Here is a 22,483-nt window from a genome sequence, read left to right on the forward strand (position 1 = left end):
CATCTTTTCTTTTCGTGCCATAACTTGAAAAGTGCAGGGACGGTGCTGTGCGAGCAGCCCCTACATCGTGCCAGCACGATTGTTTTCTCGTGTCTGCGAGCTGAATGGGATTGGGAAACCAACCTGTCGTGCTTTTGGTTGGATTTTCTGACGTCGTTCTGCCCCCTGCTCTAGTTTACTGTGCAGCTGCACAAGCGGTGGTGTCGAGACAAGACCGGGCATCTCAAGGGCTGGGATTAAGCGGTGGAGGAAGTGGCAGACGAGGTGGAACTGCCAAACCGGCTCTGCTGCGGAAGGAGATGCCCCTCGAGTCGTGCCTCCTGCTGCCCAAAGGCTGCCAGCCTGGAGGCTGTGTGGGGCTCTCTGCAGAGCAGTGCCCTGCTGGCTCCCACCCTCCTCCCCCTGCCCCGCCAGCTGCTCCTCCGCGGTGGGTGCTGCTGGCTCTGGGGGCTGCGCACGGTGGGTTGGGCTGCAAGTTCAGGTGCGTGCCCTGCACGCTGAAGGGCTCTCGGGGGCCCAGAAGCTGGACAACTGTCCTTGGTTCTTGTACAGGTATTTCTGATAGCTGCAGAGGAAGAAAGTCTTTCTTGATACCTTCCTTTCCTCCCACCTTCGTTTTTTCAGTTCATCGTACTCTTCACTGACACAAAGTTACGCCACCCTGCATCCCTTGTACTTTGTTTCGCTCTGGAAAGCTCTGTCTGTATTCTCCGTGCTTACCCTAACAGCTCTGGGCTTCACTTAGCTCAGGACCTGCATATTTGAAATCCATCGTAGCTGCTCGTAAGGGGAATCGAGAGCTTGTTGCTCTTCAGCAGAGTCAAGAACCTCTTATTTTGTCCTTTATTTCCCAGATCGTAGGTTAAGAACATCCAATTTTTATGTTACCTTATTTTTCTTGGCTTATTTATAAGCTTTCAACAGAATATTTGACTTTTGGGGTCTGTTGATTAATAACACAATTACCAGACTTCATATGAGTCACATGGAGTCTTGATCTGATTGATCACACTGATACACAGATTACTTAGATTCAGGTGGAAATTACTTCGAGTTGGAGAAAAAGAAGGAATAGAAATGATTTCTTTTACAAAAAAGACAACAGCCTGACCTGGTTTTGCAGTTCAGATGTGCCGGTAAGCCTTGCAGAAATGGATGAGTGGCCAAAGTGCAGGTGAAGTAAGGTATGTGCTCATCTCCGTGCCGTTTATCACGTGTGTTATCTCCCCTGACTTTATGTAAAGAGTAAACTGATGAGGTTGAAAATACTGAGCCCAGCTTGGGCTTCCCCGTCGGTAAGCACAGCGATGGTTTCAGGCACCGACTGAAAGGAACTCGGGTCTAACTCTGAGCTGTGCTGTAGCAGCGGGGTGTGCTGGACACAGTCAGACCCGAAGTGACCGCTCTTTCCAGAAGCATGCGGCGCTCCAGCAGCGTTTGCAGTGTAAGTGCTTCACGTCCCTTCTGTTACGGTGTTCCTTTGGGTGCTTGGTGAGCTGTGTGGCGAGCATCACGGCGAGGCTGTGAGGAAAGGCTTCTCTGGTTACAGCGACACGCTGAAGAATCGCTCTCCCAGCCCCGTCGATCCGTTGTCCCTACAGCGGTTGGAAAGGCTTTACGGTTGTTCTGTAAACAACTAGAAGGGATTTCAGATCGTCCTACCGAGTTTATAAAACATGCAGTGTGCCAAAGTAACACGAAGTCCCGTTGTTAAAAGCAGATTGGAGTTAGAAGTTCAGGCTGTTAGGCAAACAAAAGGAAGATGCTAACGCACAGCGAGATGAAGCCTACAGAGAAGACAGAGCTTAAAGACAAGAATAAAACGTCTTTGTGTGTTGGAGCTTCGCTCCGGTTCAGGCACTTGGACACCTCCAGGCCGCCGCTTCAGTCTCACGGTTTGCAGGCCTGACTTTTTCTCTATGGATTTGCTGAGCAGCAGGATCTGTAAGTTTTGACAGCAGCACCACAGAGCGATTGGGAAAGAACACGCTGCGGAGAGCAGTGGTTTCCAGTAACTAGTGGCAGTTTGTCCCCTCGCGCAGGGGAACGCGACCTACTGGTACGGCTATTAACTGATGGTGGCTGTGCAGGCTGCTTTGTAAAACGGGGCAGGAAGACGCGAGTTGTCCGTGCCAACCCGCCTCCATTAAGGTTCTGTTCCGCTCCCGGCAGCGTGTTGCTGGCAGCCGGGGCTCCCGAGCTGCGGCTGTAGCAGAGCTCGCGCCAGGCAGCGCGTGGGTGCGCTGGGCGAGGGGGTGCCGCGGCTAACGCGTGCTGCGGCCTTCGGTGCCCCTGCCTTCGTGTGCACGGCTGGGTCGGGGTACAGCAGCGGTATCAGGACCTTCCTGTTCCTGTTTCCAGCTAAAGTTTGTCTCCTCAGTTTAATATCAGGAATGAGGAGGTCTCCCATTTTAAAATACTTGAGTAGGTTTCTGTTTTTTTTTAGGGGAAAAAAAAGTGCCCTGGTTTAGATCATGCATTCCAGTTAAAACAGTACCAAATAACTGCCCTGGTTTTGTCTCACAAGTAAATGTTGCAGACCCCAGGAACTGGGTTTAGGCTTGTGAAAGCAGTGAGGGGTGCCGCTTGTGCAGGGGCAGGAGAGGAGCTGAGCGTGTCGCGCGGCTGCTTGGGGCTGAACATCCCTCCGGATGGAGACTCTGCGACCACTCTGGGCAACCTGTGGCAGTGTCTGGCCAGCCTCACGGGTTAAAAATAAATCAATAAATCTCGTCTGTGAGTATATTTGAGTGAGCGTGGTCAGGGCCCTTCCTTTTCCTGCGTGCAGATTTCATCCGGGTATAAAACTTCTTTGTTTTTCTTTTAGGGCATCTGAGTTGTAGACAGAGCCGTCTGCCTCTCCTTGAAACGTGAGCCGTATCTGGAGTGGAATTGCTTTTTAATTGGGTGGGGAAATCTTTTTTTTATTATCGTTTTGTGGCCTGAAAGGATTCAGTTCAAGCTTTGGTGCTTTAAGTTCTGTGCTCTTGCTTAAGAAAGAAAAAAAAAGTTCTTTTAGAGGTGTGGTAGCAGGGAAGGGATTAGATTGTGCAGAGTAAAATGAAGTACTGCTTGTCGTGCAGGTATTCCAACACATTAATACAATAGCGAAAGAATTCATTTGGTAAGATTACCTTTCTACCCCTGAGCCAGGGAATGAACAGGGCTTTGTTTTTACTGAATTCAGCTTTTAGACATGGATGAAAGCAAGTTGAAGCACTCTGGGAGTTTGAAGCAGACGCTCAGTGTAGTGGGCTACTAATTACCTGTCGAAGAAACTCCGAGGATGAGGTTCCCCTCATAGAATTTGAGGAGGGAAAGGCACATTAACGGACCGGGGGAGATCTGAAGTACAACCGCGGGTGCGCTGTGGTTTTTGAGGGGCTGTCACAGTGTCCTGTAACCGCACAGCGTGCTGGGGCAGAGAAGCCTGAGACGAGGCACGTTGGAGCCCCCAGCAGCTTTTGACAGGGATGCTATATCGGTCCGGATAGGATCATTATCGGCATGCTGGCTGATTATCCCCATGAACTCTAACCCTCAGCGGGCTTACCTTCTGTTATGTTGCCTTGAATCCACCTCAGGCTTGAGCATATCCAGTGCTGCGCACACGGAACTGAAGAACTGAGCAGAGTGGGTGGAAGAAGAGTCTGAAAGCCACGGCCGGTACACCGCAGGCAGGCCGTGCCTATTATTTTTCTTGGCTTCAGAGATAAAGACACCCGGTGCAATGACCAGGCAGCAATTTAAAACAAGATAGGCATATATTTTGGTACGCTGTTTACTTTTAGAAGCAGTTGATAAATGTTCTGGGTAGAAACGGTATAAATGAGTCCGGAGCTGCTAGGTTTGTAGGGGATACAGCTGCTTAGGGCTGCCCGTAAGCCAGGGATGTAAGGCTGTAGCTGATGGTTAGAACCTAGAAAGGTATTCTGATCTAAACTTCCTGGTTCTTGTAAGCTTTTCCTTGTAGCTTGCTGTCAGAGAAGAGGTATGGCCTAATCAATACTTAGTTCGATTTGGTATCACCATCCTTGTGTTTTGTATGACTTGGCAATTCCGGACCAGTTACTCCACTCATTCTTTCACTGCTGTTCTCCCCCTGATTCCATTGGGATTTTAGCTCTGCAGTACAGAAGATAATTTTTTATCCACGTTTTGCCATTAAATATTTGGCTGAGGTTCCTACTCGTCTCCTGAGAGCGATCTGTGAACATGTTTGGAGAACTTCCTTAACGCTTTCCATACCTGATTTTACAAACAGCTGGCATCTGGGTTTCCGTGAGGAGCTCCTTCCAGGTGCTGTGTTTGTCACGCAGGTTGCCCAGGGATTTGGAGTGCCCCTCGCTGCTGCCCCCCATCCGTACCCGCAGCATGCGGGACGCTGGGTGCGTGTCAGCAGCGCTCTCCTCGGACAGCGCGGGGCTGGGAGAGAGCCCTGGGACCTCGTGCTCTGCAGGGCGTGCTTCGTACAAGCCCTCTTCAACACGTGCGCCTGCTGCAGCGTTCCAGCTCACTAGGAAGGATTTTATGCCCAATCTTTTTTTTCGTTTTCCTGTTTTCCTGTTCCAGCCCGAGCACGTTCAGAGCAGCCCACAGCGACGCGCTGTCGGTAGTGCTGAGCGCGGCAGAAAGCTGAGCGGGTGGCCCAGCGCTCGTGTGCCGAGTTCGAGGCGCCTTGGGCACCGAGGTGTGTGCAGCATCTAGGCTGCCTTCCGTTGCTTTGTGTCCTTCAGCACTGGGGCAGTTTTACCCCCTCACGTGGGATCTTGTAATAGCGGGGGAAGCTGGTGAGATCCAGGAACCTCGCGTGTGGTTCAGGGGCCGTGGATGTGGTTTGTGGGCTCGGGGTGGTAGGTGTGCTAGGGAGCATGTCGAGTCTTGTCAACACAGTTCCTAACCCCGTATATTTTATAAAAACTGAACCTGAGAGGTGGCTGCAATGTCGTGAAAGTCTGTCTGCTCCCCAGGGCAGGGGGCACGGCACCGAGCTGCTGGAAGTCGGGGCGTTTGGGCACTGCTCTCAGACACGGCTTGGGTTTTGGGTGGTCCTGAGGGGAGCCTGGACGGGGACCGATCCTGGTGGGTCCCTTCCAGCTCGGGGTATTCTGCCGCTCTGGGATTCCAGTTCAGGTGCTGTGTTGCACCTACAGGACTGGCATCCCGGGCAGGAGCACCTCTGTGTTTCTAGGGAATTTTGCTTTTGAAACAATAGCAATGTTTTAAAGTGGATGAGGAATAGATAGGGCTAATCTTTGTTCTTTGGACGCGGTGTGTTTGTGGGTTTGGGCATTTCAGAATGTAAGTCAGTGTAGTGACAGCGTGTGAGGACAGGAGAAAACCCATTATCCTGAAAATGCAGTTAGTGTAGCATAGCCAATAAAGAAGTGTCATTGTTACAACATTTTCTGTGCGGTTGTTACACAGCAAAATGGAGTTGTTCTAATTCCTTAATTGAATTGTCGTACCTGTCGTATTCGGAGCCTTTCTGCAGGGTAAGCTCAGCTCAGGTTCCTGTGTGCTGGAAGAATGAAACATGGCAGCACTGGGCTGGTTTCTTTTAATTCGTGAGGTATTGCCAACAGGTGGGTTTTTTGTTCCCATTCTGGGCTATGCGAGACGTGCATCTTTAAGCACTGCTCGTGTGTAATCAAGTCTTTAAACGTGGTTGAGAGCTTTAACAGGTCTGTGGAGCGGTGCCCCGCGGTGTTCAAGTGCTTGGGGTTCTGTCCTTCCTCAGTGCTCTGCCCTGTCCCTCGTGGTGTTTTATTGGTTTCTTGGAGTTCTTGGGGGTTAGCCTGGAATTTACGGCTGCATGGGACGGGTGCTTCAGTAAGTCATTACCGGTCCGTTTCGTGAAGTGACGTGCGGTAAATAAAGTCGTTCTCTCTTTCTGAGATTTGTAAAATGGGATGCAAACAAGACCCAGGATTTATACTGTCTGTCTGCATTTATAAAGTGCTCTTTGAGCTGTGAATGGGGATGACTGAAACACAGCCAGGAAAGCTTTATTTGATATTTGGATGTATGCCATAAATAGAGTTCAGCTAACACATGCCTTTGTCAGTTGTTGAAATTCAACTTTAAAGGGATTAATTTCTCAACCCTGCCCGCTGTGCAGAATCGTGAATATTACCAGCTCTTCTGGAGGTTGGTGGCGTACTGCAGTAACCAAGTTGCGTTCGGTTAGAGATGGGTTGCAAGATTACGCGTTTCATACCAGCATTTTGGTCCGAATTCGTGCTTCTTTAAAAAAAAAAAAAGGGAGGAAAAACCTTTCAGATTTATTTATTTTTAAATATGAGAGGCAATGATCCTGCTGTTGTGATAAAATTTTAATGACTTTGCTGGTTAATAATGTATTACCGATCGTCTTTGTTTAAGACAGAAGTGTGTCCCTCAGCAAACTCTTCTCTCGTCACTAACGCTCGCAGTGCGTTTTGCGGTCGGAGCAGCAGCGCTTGCAGGCAGGATGGGGATTTTACAGCGTCCGGTGCTGCATCACCGGCACGGAGTGCCAGAGCCCCGGCTGCGTCTTGGGAGTGGAGTTGCACCAGCACAAACTTCTTAATCAAAGTTTTCTAGGGCAGGCAGAACGATGGCATCTGCCTTTCCCTGCGTGCTCATGAATCATGTTGATTTAGGGTTTGCTGCTTTTGTCTGAAGCCAGAGGGGACTGGAAGGAAGATTTTATGTTTGGCTGTGTAAAACATCCTTGTATACACTGCAGTTTCTTTGAAAACCTGCCACTGTTGCTGTAGCAGCACCACAGTTCTGCCAGCACTGACAGCGAGAGGAGCGCTGGCGGGAGGCCTTGCTGCTCCTCGCAGTTTGAGCGGAGGCCCACGTCTCACCCCGCCGCTCCGGGATGCGCTGCGAGGTGTGTGATGTGGGTGGTGGTTGTGGGCTGAGCGCGGGGCCAGGCCGCTGCCGTGTGTCCCCTGGCCTGCGGGGAGTGCCGGTGCGGGAGAGTCAGACCGACGGCTTTGTAGGGCGCTTCAAGGGGTGTGCGGCAAGGCCAGTAGGTAGCATGTTAGGGGAAACAAAAAAAGGAACACGCAAGTCCTTCGTGTCACAGGCTGACCTGCCCCGTGCCTCTGTCCTGGGGTCCCTTCTCACTGCCCTCCTCAGGCTCTCCACGCCTCAGTGGAGCTCTGGGATGCTCCTGCCATATACCCATCGTTCCGCACCGCGGTGATGAACTCGCTTGGTAGCTCCTCTCCTGGTGCCCGTGGCAGGACCGTGTGTCCTTGGTGGGTGTTTGGAGGGGGCTGGGGGCGGGCAGAGAGCGGAGCCGATCGGATGGCCCCTGCGGGTTCTTCCTGACAGCCCACACGGCTGCCTTGGAGGTGCTCCCACACCCAGGCTGTTGTACACAGCGAGTCCTGGAGGGTCACACGACGCCAACGTTTGGCAACAGAGCAAGGCTTTACTTGTGTGCTCAGTACGTCGGGCTGCTGCAGCTCTCCCACCCCTCGGTCATTCTTTGGAAACCCTTTGTGAGCGAAGCTGTTGTGGCGGAGCTGTTGGCACCCAAACCATATTGTTTGTCGCAGGCTCTGGGCTGCTGCGTAGAACCAACTTCGTGTTCAAAAATAAAAGAGAATGCCTGGGGTCTTCAGACAGAATCAGAGGCCTTGGTTTTTCAGGTGTAGAATACATTTGGGGTTCCGTGCCTCCTACAGAAGGATCCGGAAGACCCTGAATTGCGTGTGTGTTGTATTGAGTCGCAGCTGCCTTCCAAGTGAGGAGCGGCCGGGCTGTGGCTGGCACTGGGCAGCCTTGGCAGTGCAGGTTTAAAGCTCACACTTCAACGTGAACTGGTGGAGTCGCAGAATCTGTACGCACGCACACACGGGCACTTTGGACCTGACTTTATGCTTACTGTGGATGTGGTGGAATACGGACACCGCTTTTCTTCCTGGGTCTGTTTCATCGGCAGAGTACATGGGTTTCGTTGTACTTTTCTCACAGCCCATGTAGCTGAAGCTACTTGCAGGTTCATGTACTTCTTGTTGCTTTTTTAATAAACTTGGTTCATTATAAGCAGCTCTCTGTGCCCATTTACTTGCTGTTTGATCAGCCTGGAGTACGTTCTGAGAAGGGGTTTCTGCTAGCACGCTGCCAGCTGATTAGGAGAGTGCACCAAGGTTTTGTCTAATCTCTGGTGTGACTGTCATGTGCTGCAGCAAGGAAATGGCTCGGGAAGAAGCAGCCAAATCTGTGTGGGTATTAAAACATGTTGAGGAGACTGATATCAGTAGGGATCAAGTGGGCGGCCGTTCGGTGCGGAGAGCTTATTAAAACACAAGGATTATCTTTGCTGTTGTTCAGGAGGCCGAAGGAGTGGGGAGAGATTTCCAGGATGTGCGCCTAAGGGCCAGACACCGCCACGACCAGTGGAAAATGCCCCGGCTCTGCGCTCCCCGCGAGCAGCTTGGCCGGGCCTCGCTGCAGAAGGACGAGGGCTTCGGCGGCTTCGGCAGCTTCGCAACCAGTCCTGGCACAGGGAGAGCTAACGGGGCACTAAGCCGCTAGAGATCTCAGTTCTTAGCCGTATGGCTGGGACTCCTGTGCGGCTGCAGCAGAGAAGTCATTGGAGATGCTCAGCGTGGGGAGCTGCAGGGAAGTCTTGCAAGCACCGCGAGTGGGCGAGTGCAGGTGCTGTGCCTTGGGTTTGCTGCGTTAGTGCTGAGCTGATTGTTTGCAGCTACTTCCATGAGCTGTCCTGGCGAAACTACTTCTCTTTGCTCTTCCCACCTCCTGTCCACCTGAAGTGATAGCGTCTGTCTCCATTCCAGTGCGAAGCTGAGCGCGGAGCGACCCGATCTCAGCGGCGTGCAGCTCTCCAGGTGCTGCAGGTCCGGCTGCGTGCGGCACCGCTGCTCCCACCGGCCCAGAGGCGGTGGCTGAGTGCTGCCGGCAGCCCTGCGTCGTGTCCGGGCTGCTGCTCTTGGCCCTGCTGTGCTGGTGCTGAGCTGCGGTAACGAGCAACCCTGCTACCGTATTGCTTTAATTGGTTTTCATTCATATTTCAACTCCGAATGCTTCGTGCGGTTTCAAGCGGCGCGCTGGCAAAATGCTGTGCTCCCCAGATGTCAGGCTTTGCCGTGTGGGGCGCTGGCTCGGTGTCGGGGCTGTGCTGCTCCGTTATAGCCACGTGAAATGCAGTTTTCTGACCCGGCAGCGTAACTGGCAGGCACATCAAAGTTACAGGCAGCTGATCGGAGAGATTGTGCTGGCAGCATAATCGGATAAAGGGCAGCTGGAGAAACTTAGAGTTCTTTTTTGTAAATCTGCCCTTCCCCGTGTGTCCTTGCTTTCAGTACCCGGATTTGCGAGGCCTGGGCTCACCTGGTTAGTGTGAGGCATTTGGAGGGACGATGCCAGATTTGGAGGCTTACTGCAAGGAGGGCGTGCGATGGCCGAAGGCATGGATGTGTGGCACAGAAACTGGTGAAGGTTTGTGTGTGGGGCTGAGCATGAGCCTCTTGGCTGCTGCCGAGCGTTGGTTAGCCTTCTTTTGCTCGTGTGTGGATCTTGTTTATACTTCGTGATAACAATAATCCCAAAAAAGAGATTAATTTTTTCCTATACGGAGAAAGAAAATGTATTTACAGAGGATGCTGGGTGTAAATGGAGCTGCTGCTAGAGAAGAACGGGATCTCAGCATCAGCTGCTGCGTTCTTGAAGGGGATTTAAGATAAGCGATAAATTACCAGGCACTTGTGCTGTCAGCTGACTGAATCCTGCCTCCTTTATTCAACGCAGTGACTGCTGAAGACAGGAGTTTTGGTTACATATTTTTCCTGCTAATTAGATAGAAGTACGTAATGATGCTAATTTCTTTTTCTTTCCTTCAAAAGCAATACTGAGTTTAGATAGCAACAGCTTTTTCTTTGTGTGGATGTTCTCCACGTGAATAAATGCAAAGTTCTAGCAGGAGTGTCTGTGTGTGTGTGTGTGTGTGTGTGTGTGTTCAAAACCAAACAGAAGCCCCAGAGCGGCGATGGAGGTGAGCTGAGCAACGGGGAAGGGAGTCAGCTATTTGAGAGCGACAGCAGGCACAGGGAGCAGCTATATCCTCTGGGAAGAATTGGTTTCCTTGCAACAACTCTAATCTTTCTGGAATTTGTCAGTTTTTGCTTTAATGCTATTTATAGCGCAGCATATATAAACATTGGCCCGTGTTTAGGTGAAAACACAAAGTTTCATTTGAAGTCTGATGAGTTCAGAGCAGGTTTGATGTGGCGAGCTTTCTTAAAGGCACCGGCACAATTCAGATTCCTGAGGAAGGTCTGGAAACGGCAGTTCCTATAGCCTGGGTCACTAGGGATGTGTGTTAGCCTGTGCCCTCTGGAAGGAAAACGGGGACGTTTTCCGCAGGCTGGGCTGGGGGCGGCCGCTCGCCCGGCGCTGGGTGCCCGCGTGGTGCTGGGTGCCGTTCCCTGGTGCCTTGGGACGGGGCTGGTGGCGTGGTGCAGGCTGAGCACGGTTGGCTTGTAATGGTCTGGGGATCTGTGGGAATGAGCTTCGGTTCTAATGCTTGCTCCTCCTGCCCTCCCTCTCCTTACCGCATCGATAGGGTTATTCAAAGAGATCGTGCTTGTGCTTATGGTAGACAAAATTACGGGATCCCTGAGAAACACCACGCTTTGGGAGGTCTGGATCTGAGCATCCCTTTAAAGCAGCAGATCTGGCTGAACCTTTGTCACTTTTGAGAAGTAAATACTAAAAAAAACAAAAACCCTAAAGCTCAGTCCTACCTCATTACTTCATTGGCCTCCTGAGTCAAGATACTCGTTCTGAAGAAAATGTGTAACTCAGCAGAAAATAGGCCAGCACACACCTCGTGGTTTCCTAATGCCACATTCTATTTGGAGACATTTTTGATGTATTGACAGCAGTGCCAGTGGCCGGGCTTATAGGGGCCATTCAGCATGGAAATAAGTAAACGTTTTCCCTGAAAGCTGTTGGGATTTTGTGGTCCACAAGGAATGCTGCCCGGCTCCGTCGCTAATGCTTTTTGTACGGAAGCAGATTGGTGTGAGTGACACTTGCTGCTAAGTTTTACTGCCCGGCTGGGAAGCTGAGCGACAGTGGCTTTAAAAATCAGTATTTTCCATACCCGTCTCAGGCACGTGAATAATATTTATAAAGGGTTTTCCTAGAGTTCTGTGGTGTAGGGCTGTCGATTCAGCTCGCATCTGTTCAGCGGGGTTGTCTGCATCCCCCCTTGGGCGCTGGAAACAGGCATGCATCTTTCATGGGTCTTCTTGAAGAGGCGCGCTCAGAGCTGCGCGCTTGTGGCCATAATTATCTCAAGTCACCTAACGATGCATTCGGAGTCGTTCCGTGCAGCGAGAGCCCTTCCCAGCTGGGCGGCCTGCTGCCAGCCCGTGGTCCCTGGGCTGCCGTTTTCTTAGCAGAGGCTGCTTGCCCCGGAGTGTCTACGTCACTTTATCAAAAAGCTCGAGGCAAGAAAAATGGAAATAAGGGATCTTACGCAATGAGCTGATACTTGCCTGATATTTGACTTCGTAGAATGTTGGTAGGTGGTGGCGCTAAGTGAGTCTCTCTGAAATGCAGTTGCACAGCTTGGGTTCTGGCAGCGGGTTTGTCTTTGGTTCTCACGTGATTCTTGGTGTATGCCGTCAGCTCTTTCGTTCTAAATGAGTACAGCTTCTGTGGAAGTTCATGAATTATTTCTTTGTTTGAACAAATTGGTGTGTTTTTGTTTCAATCTTGAGAACGTGTATCTTCGTGTTTCCATGGTTTGTCTTCTGAAAGAACTTTCATTCCATAGTGTTAGGGGCTCGGAGTACCTAATGTAGCTTTTTAGGAAGGTTTTGAGAACATCCCATCATAGGTCACATCTTCGTAGACAAAAACATTATTTCTTCTCTCCTACAGAGCATGAATATTTCTTAATAAGCCCTTTTCCTTTTTGTTTTCCATTTGTCCAACAGAATCTGTCTATGACCTTCTCCCAAAGGAGCTGCAGTTACCACCTTCCAGAGAAACATCCGTAGCATCCATGAGCCAAACAAGCGGTGGCGAGGCAGGTTCGCCTCCTCCAGCTGTAGTCGCTGCTGGTAAGCATTCTCATTTATTCAGTTGCTTTGTTAAGGTTTGTAACGTTCTGGCCAACATGAACAGTGCTGGCAAAGTTTTGATTGTAAAAAGCTTGTGGAGAAGTAGCCAAGTTCGTTCTAGGAGAATTTAGGTAGTATAAATCAAGCTAAACCAGGTGATCTGAACTACCAGGTATTCTAAATTACTGGTTACAGTATTTCACAGAGGACGTATCTGTAAGAAACAAGTTATCTGTTTTGCTGTTCTGTTATTACTTTCAGCACAGGCCTGTTAATTCCTAGAATGCGTTCTGTCTCCAGAGGTATACATACCTATTTGGAACTGAGTCAGAATGCTGACCGACTGTACAACAATTCCAGCAGGCATAAAAAATGGAATGGAGATTACATTTTGGGCCGTGAAGGTTTTTGAGCTGCAGGGAGGAAGAAAGGTCATGCTTTCTTTTCAGAGGCCTGCGAAAGCTTAGTATTTAAACTCTATTCCAGCACAGCCCTCTTGTAATGTATTCAAAAATTTACATGTGCCTGAGAATGTAATACATTAGTCGGGGTGGCACCTCTGTAAAACTGATAAATTAGTTGTCTTTTTAAATGACAGCGTATAAAAATGAGACGTGACCTTTTTGTCTTTGTTTTCTGCTCCAGCTCACTCCTAGTCATGTTTTAGACTTTAGTCTAAAGACTCTCTCATTGGTCTTCATTAAAAATAAAGTCTGCATTTAAGGGCAAAGCTCTCATTTGTGAGGTTAGTCTTAGCGCTGGTTTGCATCTGGAATTCTTGCCAGTAATTTCTATCGATTACTAAACATCTATGCAATGAGGAAAAAAGGGAAACTGATCGATGCATCTTTCTTCATTGGATGAGGGTATTTGCATAATTTGATCCCTGTGTTTCTTACAAGGTCATGTTCTGCTTCCTGATTTGGTCTTAAGTTGTTGCTTGAGTAAAATGTATATATTTAAGGCGAGGATTCTAATAGCTGCATTATTTCTTTTCCTCTGAGTTCACGTGCATTAAATATTTGTATAAGAATGTTTCCCAGAGTTGCATGGCACAGGAATCCTGGTCAGAACTAAAAGGACGTTATTAGACTTGTTGGAGAAACTTTACAGCACTGCTCACCATTCATGTTTTGCCAGACCTCTTCTGAGAGTCCTGTGGATTTAACTGTGTGCAGTGGAACTTCGGTTATTACGTTGGGGGGGAAAAAAGGATGTTTTTATTAATAATGTTGAAAGGATTTGATACGTTTGTATCACTTATTCAAAAATAATATTCAAAAATAATTTGGGCGTGTATTTCTATAATCAACATATTTAATGATTGGTTGTGTTCAAAGATATCGCAGTGACCAAATCTTATAGAACCCTAGATCTTAAAACAAAACAAAAAAAACACAACACAAGCCCTGTTACACTCTAAATCCACAGATGGACGCAAACTGCTAATTAATTCTGTATCTAACAGAGAAAATTAAACACTCGAGATGAATGGAACTAAATGTCTGTTTCCTGCAGGTATTTAGTGTGTGCTAACAGCCAGTCCGGTTCCTTCTAAAAAACTAAGAATGCGTTAGCTGTGTTGGGGCTAAACTGCAGCGAGATTTTCTTTAATGAAAACCTACAAAAAGATAGCGTGGAGATCTGTTTGCAGACACTGGAGGGGGGAGACATACTCATTCAATCAAGAACACTTCAACGTCAGAGACTCTGGTTTCGCCAAGCCTTGAAGCTGGCAGTCCTGCCAAAGAAGAGGGCTTTGTGTGCGTGCTGCCCAGCGTGCTGCTGGCTGAAGCACCTGCCCCAGGCGCAGGTTGTCCCCCTCGGCTCACGGCTGGTCTGCAGGAATGCTTGTGGTGCCACGAGGCAGGGAGCGGTAAGATGAGGTGCAGCGAGCTTCTCCCAGTGCCTGTCACTTTGTGATGGTTTCAGTTGTTTGCTGAGTGGGGCTTTGGAGGCCTTCCACGAGCGCTGAGACGAGACAGTTAAGTGTCTGGGTGCCATGAAAACTTGGATCGGAAGTATTAGGTGAACAAGAAATGACAGTCCTCCGAGCTGTTAAAAAATATTATGAAAACAGAGCAAAGACTAGTTTGTTTTCATTGGTTATGTCACTTTCCACTACAGTGAGGGCAAGAACAATTGAATCTTGGTCTTTTATAAACATATAATTGTGATGACCAGGATAATTCCCCAGTCGGTTGCGCTGTGTACACATGTAAGGAGAGATAAGCCCCGGCCCAAAGCAGCGTGGCTGCTGCTTGGAGAGGGAAGCGGGTGCCTGACTCCCTGTGGCTTTAGGCAGACCCAGCCAGGGAGTGATAGCAGGCAGTTTTTGTGTAGTGTCTTAGTGGTTTGTTTCCCTCTCCTCGACCGCACACTTGAAAGAAAATAGCGCATCTTAGAGAAGCGTTTACCTGGAAAGCAGGGCTGCAGGCTGCGCTCCAAAACGGGGCACAGCGAGCAGCTCTGGTTTCTTAACAGGAAAAAAAGAGGAAAATCAGCCTGTCTATATTTATATGTCTGTGCAGCGTAACATATATTTTAAATTTAATGTTAAAAACTGAGATTAGACGATTCATTCGTCTATTTCAGGTCCTTAGTGTTCTCAGGTAGCTGACTCTGCACAGGTTGAGAGGGTGATGAAGAAAAATGATGTTGGCAGCCAGTGCTCTTGTAAAACCATTTGTTCTGAAATCTCCCCCTTGTTTAGTCTCTTACTTGGTGGTTTTTGCCAGCTCTTACTTGCTTCAGAACTTCACTGTATTTGAAAATGATAAAGAACTGCTAGTTCAGCCTCATTGTAGGTAGTCTCATTTACCTTTTTAAAGGAAGGGCTAATTTGAAATGCTGCTAGCACAGTCAATAACACACATGCTTTCTCTTCATAATGAGAGGATTACGGTAGAGGGAGTGATGTTAAGTGGTGAGGCGCTTGCTTTTTTTTTAATACTACTCCTGTAATAGTTAACACAGTTTGTTCTCTGCTTCCCAGGACACAGAATAAGGCTGAAATTCAACATGAGGCTTTTCTGTCAGGCATTTTGCTGTGGGGTTTTGTTTCATCAAAGTACCCTTATGGTTGAGAGATACATGTTGCTGCAGTCAGCTTCCTAGTTTTTGTGGAGGACCAGGATGGGCTGTTTTTTAGCTCTGATGACCTTGCAGGGGCAGACTTCTAGTTCTTCCATTTTGAAATATGTCTTGCAATTTACAGAACATCTTTACAAGTATTAAAATGGAATGTTGCTGATTGGATTCATTAACTTGTTAATAAATGTGTATCTCATATTCATTAATCCAGACAAAAGGGCTATTACCCACCCTCTGAATAACAATCAGGCAAGTATTCTTTAATAGAACTCTAGGATTTTGAGCACTGATGTTCGCAACCGAAGCTGCTATCTCAAGCTTTAATTCTGTTATTCTTCTGGAAAGTGGAAAGGAGGGAAAGGATTTGGTTTTACTCCTAGAAACCATTCTCTCTGCTTGCTGTTTGCATTACAAACGTCTTTGTTCAGGGGACAGGAAAAAGGCCTTTGCCTGGTGCAGTTCCATGAACACATTAAATATGAATCATCTTACAGACTCTTGAACTACCTGAAGGTGTCCTGTTGAGAAATGTGTTTGTAAGCTGTGGCTGGAGACTTACGTGAAACAAGCGTGGCTGAGGCTTTAATAATGCCTTCTGCACAGTATTTGAAGCTCCAGGAGGGATGCCTGATTCTTTTCAGTTGCTTGTAAAGGCTGACTGATTTTTTTTCGCCTGTTGATCAAGACACACGGAACAAGTACTTCAAATGCCTAAGCTTCAAACTGCTAATCCAAGTCCTTCCTCAAAGGTGTCTTTCTAGTTAGTAGGTCAACACCTTGTTCTTGCCTTTTGGGGATGATTCCAAAGTATTTTCAGCCATGTACTTTAAACAAGTGTTGCATATTCATCTTTTATTTCCAGTGACAAGAATGCTCAAACCTTCAGAGCCTCAGTGAAGAAAACTGTCGCATCTTCTTATCATCTGCTCCTTCTTTCTGTAGCAGAGCTTTGGAATGAGCTTCTTCAGCTTGTTGATGATCTCTTATGCTGCTCTCCATTTACCAGAGGCAAATATATCCTTCTGTATTTTTGTATTGCTCTTCAGGATATTATTTCCTGTGTCGTTTCCATTCTGACATTTTCCAGTTCTTATCTGAAAATGCATTCACAAAGAGTGGTGGTGGTGTAACAAAAGGGGAAAAGATTTTTTTTGCCATTGAAATGTGGTTACTGAACACTTTTCGCATTCTTCACATCTAGATACAGTTCATCTGTTATGTATTGAATTTTTCTGGCTTAGGTTTGTATCCTAGGAAAATATGTATGAAATAATGAAACTTTACCTTTTTGTTCCAATCTTGTACCCCTTTTAAGTAAAGGGACAAACTACTTGTCCCAAATAGAATTTGCTTCTTTGGTCAAAGAGCTGTAGTTGAAATACTTGTTATAAGTGTTTCTGTTCATTTAATTATGAAAATAAAGCTTTGCTTCTAAATCGCTACTGTAGCAAAACGGATTAAAAATACTTGGATTACCTGCAGGGTACAGACCAAGTGCTAAGGATATGGGCCATTTTCCCCTGTGAAGATAAAGCTTTTGACATCACTTCCAAGCTAAATACTCTAATACAGCTTCAAAATGAAGAAATGTTTTGCTTTTGAATAGTTAGGCTTCTTAATTTTTATTTTTAATGAAAATATTTTCTTGGTTTGTCATCCTTCCTAGTGTCATTAGTCAGTTTTTCCTGTTGATACTGAAATAATTACCAGAAATTTCAAAGGGGATACGAGTGCCACTATGAATTCTGTTTTCCTGGGCTTATAATTACATGATGTAAACAAATGATCAGGAAAAGAAAGGTTCTTCTTTGTAGTCGATCTGCAATGACTGTAAAAACTTCCATTTCTTTGTAGGCAGTTCCCTTCCCTTTCCCACCCCGTCCCGGCTGGAAGCGCCTTCCTGTCACCTCCTGGAGGATGCCTTCCAGGGACGGCTGTCCGCCGCGCGCTTCTCTCGCTCGTGCCAAACACTTTCTTGTGGAATTAATCTGAGCCAGACCATGGTGCTCTAAAAGCGCACCTTCCTGCTGCCGTGTCCCGGTGCAGTGCCCAGGCTGCTCAGCTTGTTGGCACTAATGCCTCCGACCAGTTTGTTTCCAGGAGCCCGCGCGCCCCGAGGGGCTGCCACGGGGACCAGGGGAGGCTCCTTCATCGCTGCTGTGGGTGAGCGTTCATCCCTGGGGAATACCAAGGAAGAAGGTTTCTCTGATTGTTTCCGATTCATGGAAACTTTTTAGGTGTGTGCTCTGTAACTTCAGTTAAAGCTCTGCAGTCCTGCGGGGCTGTGCGCGCACTGAGCGCGTCTGCTGCTCTGCGTGGAGCAGAGCCCGCGGAGAACTGCACGTGAGGATTGCATCGATGTATCCCAGATCTTTTTTTTTTTTTTTTCAATTAAAGTTTGTTTTCGGTCTTCCTGAGTCTTACAGAGCCAGTAAGCCGCGTGTTTCCAGAATACTGACTCAGACACAAGCTGTTCTATTGTTCTGAGAGATTTTGAATGGCAAATTCTTACAGTGAGTGGCTCCCATTCTTACATCAAAAAGGCTCAAGAAATGCTTGTGATCGGAGAATTTCTTATTCCTTAATAAATAATGAAAAAACAAGAGAAGGGTAGAAGGAGAACAACCTCGGTGTGCTCCTGTTTGGGCCCTTGCAGTACCGGCATCGAAGACTTCCTGAAGGCCAAGAGGAGTTCTTACATTGTTAGAAAAAACAGCTGTGGACCTAAAGAACAAGAGAGGCCAATTCCTAATGTGAAGTGTTCTTTGTTGGACCCATCTGTCACGATACCATTTTACAGTCGCTCTTTCAGGGCCGTGGGCTATGGAGGGAGCTGAGGGACAGACAGGCGAGAGCTTGCAGAGAGCAGCTGAGGGGGCCTAGAGTTCTGCCTTGCCTGGCTCCGAGCCGGGAGGGACCCGAGCTAAACGGGACTGCTGGGTCCGAGCCGCTCCCAGAGGTTCTTCTGAGATACCCGAACTTGGTGCTAATTTAGTAATGGATGTCATTGGTAATAAAAACAGATTGATGTATTCACCCAAATTATAATGCACCGCTTGGTTCAGCATGTGAATGTAAGGGGAATTTACACTGTTGGGCTTAATGTAAATTAAATTAACCTACCTATCTTGAATCTGAGTGTTTTTTAATAACTGGTGAATTGGATTGCTTTATTATATTTGCTGGGATGCTAGTTTTTTTTCTCTATTAATACACTTAACTTGCATTCTAGCTTCGCCATTCAGAGACAGGCATCGTGTGGTGGGTTGTGTGACAGTGTCTGTCAATAGTGAAGACAAATAGTGCCAGAGACACTTAACCCATCCAATCTCACCCAGGGTATAGGTCGGTCTTGTTTTCAGACTTCTTCATAAGTCTCTTTTCTTTCTTTTTTCCTTTTTTTTCTTTTTTTTTTTTTCTTTTTTTTTTTGTTTTGTTTCTAAATAGTGGATTGATACTGATTTGAAACTAAACTCTTTTTGGAAAAGTTTTTGACTTTACATCAGTAATACGAGACGAAGAACTGTAGAACCCCAAGTTTGGCATGTGAGGTGTTGAAAGCAGGTTTGCAGCCACTTTGTAAGTTCTGGTTTTTGCCCGTAAAGCCTTTGGCAATGCAAGCATTGATGCTGGAAATTTTGCACATAGTATCCTGGTTTTGTTCTGAAATTGTTCTCCTGTGTCCAGTGGTTCTGTGAATAAACAAATTAACACAGAAAATTCTTGTAAAAAACATGACACATTACATAAATTAACAGATTAAATAAAGAGATATATTCCACACAGCAGGCTTATCAATGACTCAGACCGCACCATGTGTGGTGAAGGTTTTTGATGCTTAATTGTTCCCCGAAATACCGTAGTGGATCACATACGATGCAGGCTAAAGTCAAGTCCTTTAATGGCCCTTTGCTAGTCCTGACTGTTTGTGCACAGGTGGCAGGAAGACTTGTAAAGCCCCAAATATCTCCAGTTTTTTCGCATTAATTTTCAATCTTGAGCTTCCCAGTCTGGGAAATGTCTTGCTTTGCACTCTAGCTGCAATCAAAGAAAGACATCATTTGGACACTGCTTCTTCGGGAAGGCTGGGTAATCCTTGTTGTATGGAAGGATCTCTTTGGAAAGACTGAACAAGGATTTCAGGATTGGCTCCGCGTGAGTTTTAGCTAAAGACAAGACTCCCTCAATGCCAAGCAGTGTGTTTTTCTTCATTTCAGACATTTTTAAAAAGGCTGAATGCCTTGTTTGACTTCACAAGATAATAGGATGTAGAAATATGTCACTGCCTTAGCTGGCAATTCAGGAGGTAATACATTTTCTTTATACAATAGCTCATTATTGAAAAGAAAAAGAATGCGCTGATTTGCTGATGGGGATGCTCTGCTGTGTGTTCCCTTAGTCTCATGCTTAACCAGCCTGTGATTTTTAGCAGCATGCATCCGTGCCACATGCGTGTTGCATCCCTTCTGCCAATGCCTGCTTTTTGTTTTCAGAAAGAAACTTGAATTATTCAATCTCTTGGTTGTGAATGCAATTTTGTTCACTGCCTGAAAATAAAGGAAATGTATGGGAGCAGAAGGCCCCTTTTTAGGCTTTCTGGGAAGCAAATGTACAAAGGACTGGTATCGTGAACAACAAACTTCCCTGAAACTTGGTCTTCCTAGGAGTAGTGCGGAGTAATTAATTAGTTCTTTGTTTGCATTCTCAACTCCGACACTGGCCAGTTAGTTTGTTAGCTCTTGGCTATTTTGTCTTTTATTTACATATTGCAGAATTACTTACTATTGATGTGCAAATTATGATGTCCAAAACAGAATGAGAAATTCCTTATAATGAAGAATTTGATGTCGTTACATATATAATAGGTATATACATATAATATAACCTAGCTTAGAGAAGAAAAACTTGTAAGACAGGCAACAAATTCTGAAACAGTTATTTCAGCTGTCTTATGTGGCATAGAGGTGGCAAGCAGTGGATTCGGGAGGTTTATTTTCCACAGTGATGAAGGTTGGTTTAACAGGGAAGTAGTTTTCTTTTTTCTCTCTCAATTTTTGCTTAAAGAAAAGAAACTCATGACCTTGTGAGGCTGGTGTGTATTTCATTGTCAGTACTGGGCTGCGTACTGGCCATGACGTGCACTTGGCTTACATTCCGTGCAGGTGCTCTGAAAGCGACTTTTATTTTGAATTTGTGTTAAAATACCAATCTTAAATCTCAAAATGTGCGTGCTCATTCAAACTATACGTTTATCATAGCAAGCACTGCTAAACTGCGAGGGAAAGAGCCACCTGTAGCAGTCCCTGAGGTGTCTGAGAAAGCGAACCCCCGCGAAACGCAATGCGTGAGGTGCGCTCGCTTCCCCTGCAGCCAGGCATAGCCATCAGCCCGAATGCCCCCTGGTTGTATTTGGGTTATTTGCTGCGTCCTGGGGAAAAGCTCCTTCCTCTGAAACAGGGAAAGCAAAATGCCTTCACCTTCTAAAGCAATGCCAGTCAAAGTGAATTACTGAAAACTGCAGAATAAACTTCTTTGGACTGTAGCATATTCAACCAAGAGAGCTCCTCTGGGTGTCAGATACGCATGTGTAGTCACAGGCTGTAGAGTAACCTGACCTAACAGAATGGGAGCCGTGTAAAAGATGGGGTGTTTTTTCGTTACAGTAACTTCGCTGAATTCGTACTTGGTTGATCCCATTTATTTATTTACTAGCTCAAAGGAAAATGAGTCAGATAAAGGACTGCAGACTGAAAAAAACACAAATTCTATTATGTTTTTGCAGTATTTGGGCAAAAAGCAATTATTAATTGTTTCCCCAAGTATATTTTACATTTTGTATTTGGCTATTCTAATACAGCCAGCTCGTTCCATTGCCTTTAATATTTGCCCCACGTTCTCACATGTCGTTAGTTAGGATGGAGGAGGCGCTGGCCTGCACATGCTTTAACACGTGCATGGTTGTGGATGGCAGTGACATTCATTTGAAAAGACGTATGGCTGAAGAGGGTTTTTTTTTTTGCTATTATTGTCCAGCTTGATACTAATGTTTCCATAATTTAATTTTATTGATACACTGGGCTGTGTCTGACAAGTGGAGGAGAGTGTAAGCAGTGCGCAAAGGACAGTAATTGTTTCCTCCTTACCTTCATAAAGGAAAGCCATGGGTGTTCATACACGGTCTTTTATTTTAACTGCTAGGAAAAAAGCTGGAGGAGAAACTGTTTTGGGAACCTGGTAGCTATGATGATAGCAATGTTGCTAAATGCTGCACCCTAAAATAATGTTAGCAGCTGTTTTAGCTTTATACCAAAAGTATTTTGTTTAGTGATTATTTTTTTTCTAGGAAAGTGAAGGAGAAGTGCAGCTGTTGCATTTCTGGAGAGGATATGCATGGAGCCGCTTGATACGCAGGCTGTGCTCAGTGTTTGGCAGACCTGTCCCAATGCAGACCTGCGTATGAACGTGACCAAGTTTTTCTTATCGGTCTTCCAAATAAAACCTTTCTAAAACTTTTCCAGTATTTGCTGCAAAAAGAAAATCCTTCATACTAAACTCTCTGTAGAGGAGGAAATGTCTTCCAATTCTAGAGCCCCGCTACCTGGTTCAACGTACGTAATTATTTATTTGTCAGTCTTCGTCACAGACAGGAAAACATGAGATCCACATACACTGCATCATCACGTACGTGATGCTCAGTTTCATCTGTTTAAAAAAAATAGAATTGATTTTTTTTTTTAAGCTAGGGAAAATACTGCTAGTCAGCAATCCAGCTCTGCAGCATTGCTGCTGTGGGCTCCCTGTATTCAGTTCACAAATGTTTGCGTGCAGCACGTATGCTGTATGCATGTTGCATATTTGCATTTCTTTCTAATGAATGGAAACTAATTCTATTAAAAAAAGTAAACATCACAAATAGCAACAATCTATCTCAACTCAAAGTGGCTGCAAATCAGCTCCTATTGTCACTGAAATTAATATCTAGATTTAATAGTTTTTGCCAATCCTGTAAGTGTTTTTGAAAAAAGCATTGCATTAATGCATGATACAGAAAGGATAAATTTGCCTTTAAATTGGAATGCAGTTCAAAGTGACTGAATTCTCCAATTTCAGCCACTATATTTGCCAAAAACCAAACTGGAAAATGGAACTGGTATCATTCATCTGCTCCTGGCTCTTTGGGAGGTTTGAGGAAGGGACTTTCTTATGCAGGTGAAAGCAGAATAGATTTCTGATAAACTGCAATGACCGCTGTGTTTTACTTGACTCCGTTCCGGAACAGTTTAGGTTTACTTTTA

General features: G+C 46.4%; 1 protein-coding gene across 5 annotated transcripts in view; it reads left to right on the forward strand.

Moving 5' to 3' along the window:
* The first annotated feature begins 11,968 nt into the window (after positions 1-11,968).
* Positions 11,969-22,483, forward strand: part of NFAT5 (nuclear factor of activated T cells 5) — a 40,457-nt gene continuing 29,942 nt past the window's right edge. For 4 of the 5 annotated variants that reach the window (XM_035337133.1, XM_035337129.1, XM_035337131.1 and 1 more), the window contains exon 1: positions 11,969-12,095. Coding sequence is in view for 3 of the 5 variants with exons in the window: in XM_035337129.1 (XP_035193020.1) it covers positions 12,038-12,095 (58 nt within the window). In the remaining 2 variants the exon portion in view is untranslated. Of the gene's footprint in view, positions 12,096-18,420; positions 18,534-22,483 lie in introns of all 5 variants that reach the window. The other variant, XM_035337134.1, reaches the window with a different exon arrangement.

The sequence above is a fragment of the Oxyura jamaicensis genome, chromosome 11, assembly GCF_011077185.1.
Source record: "Oxyura jamaicensis isolate SHBP4307 breed ruddy duck chromosome 11, BPBGC_Ojam_1.0, whole genome shotgun sequence".
In the NCBI taxonomy this organism is placed as follows: Eukaryota; Metazoa; Chordata; class Aves; order Anseriformes; family Anatidae; genus Oxyura; species Oxyura jamaicensis.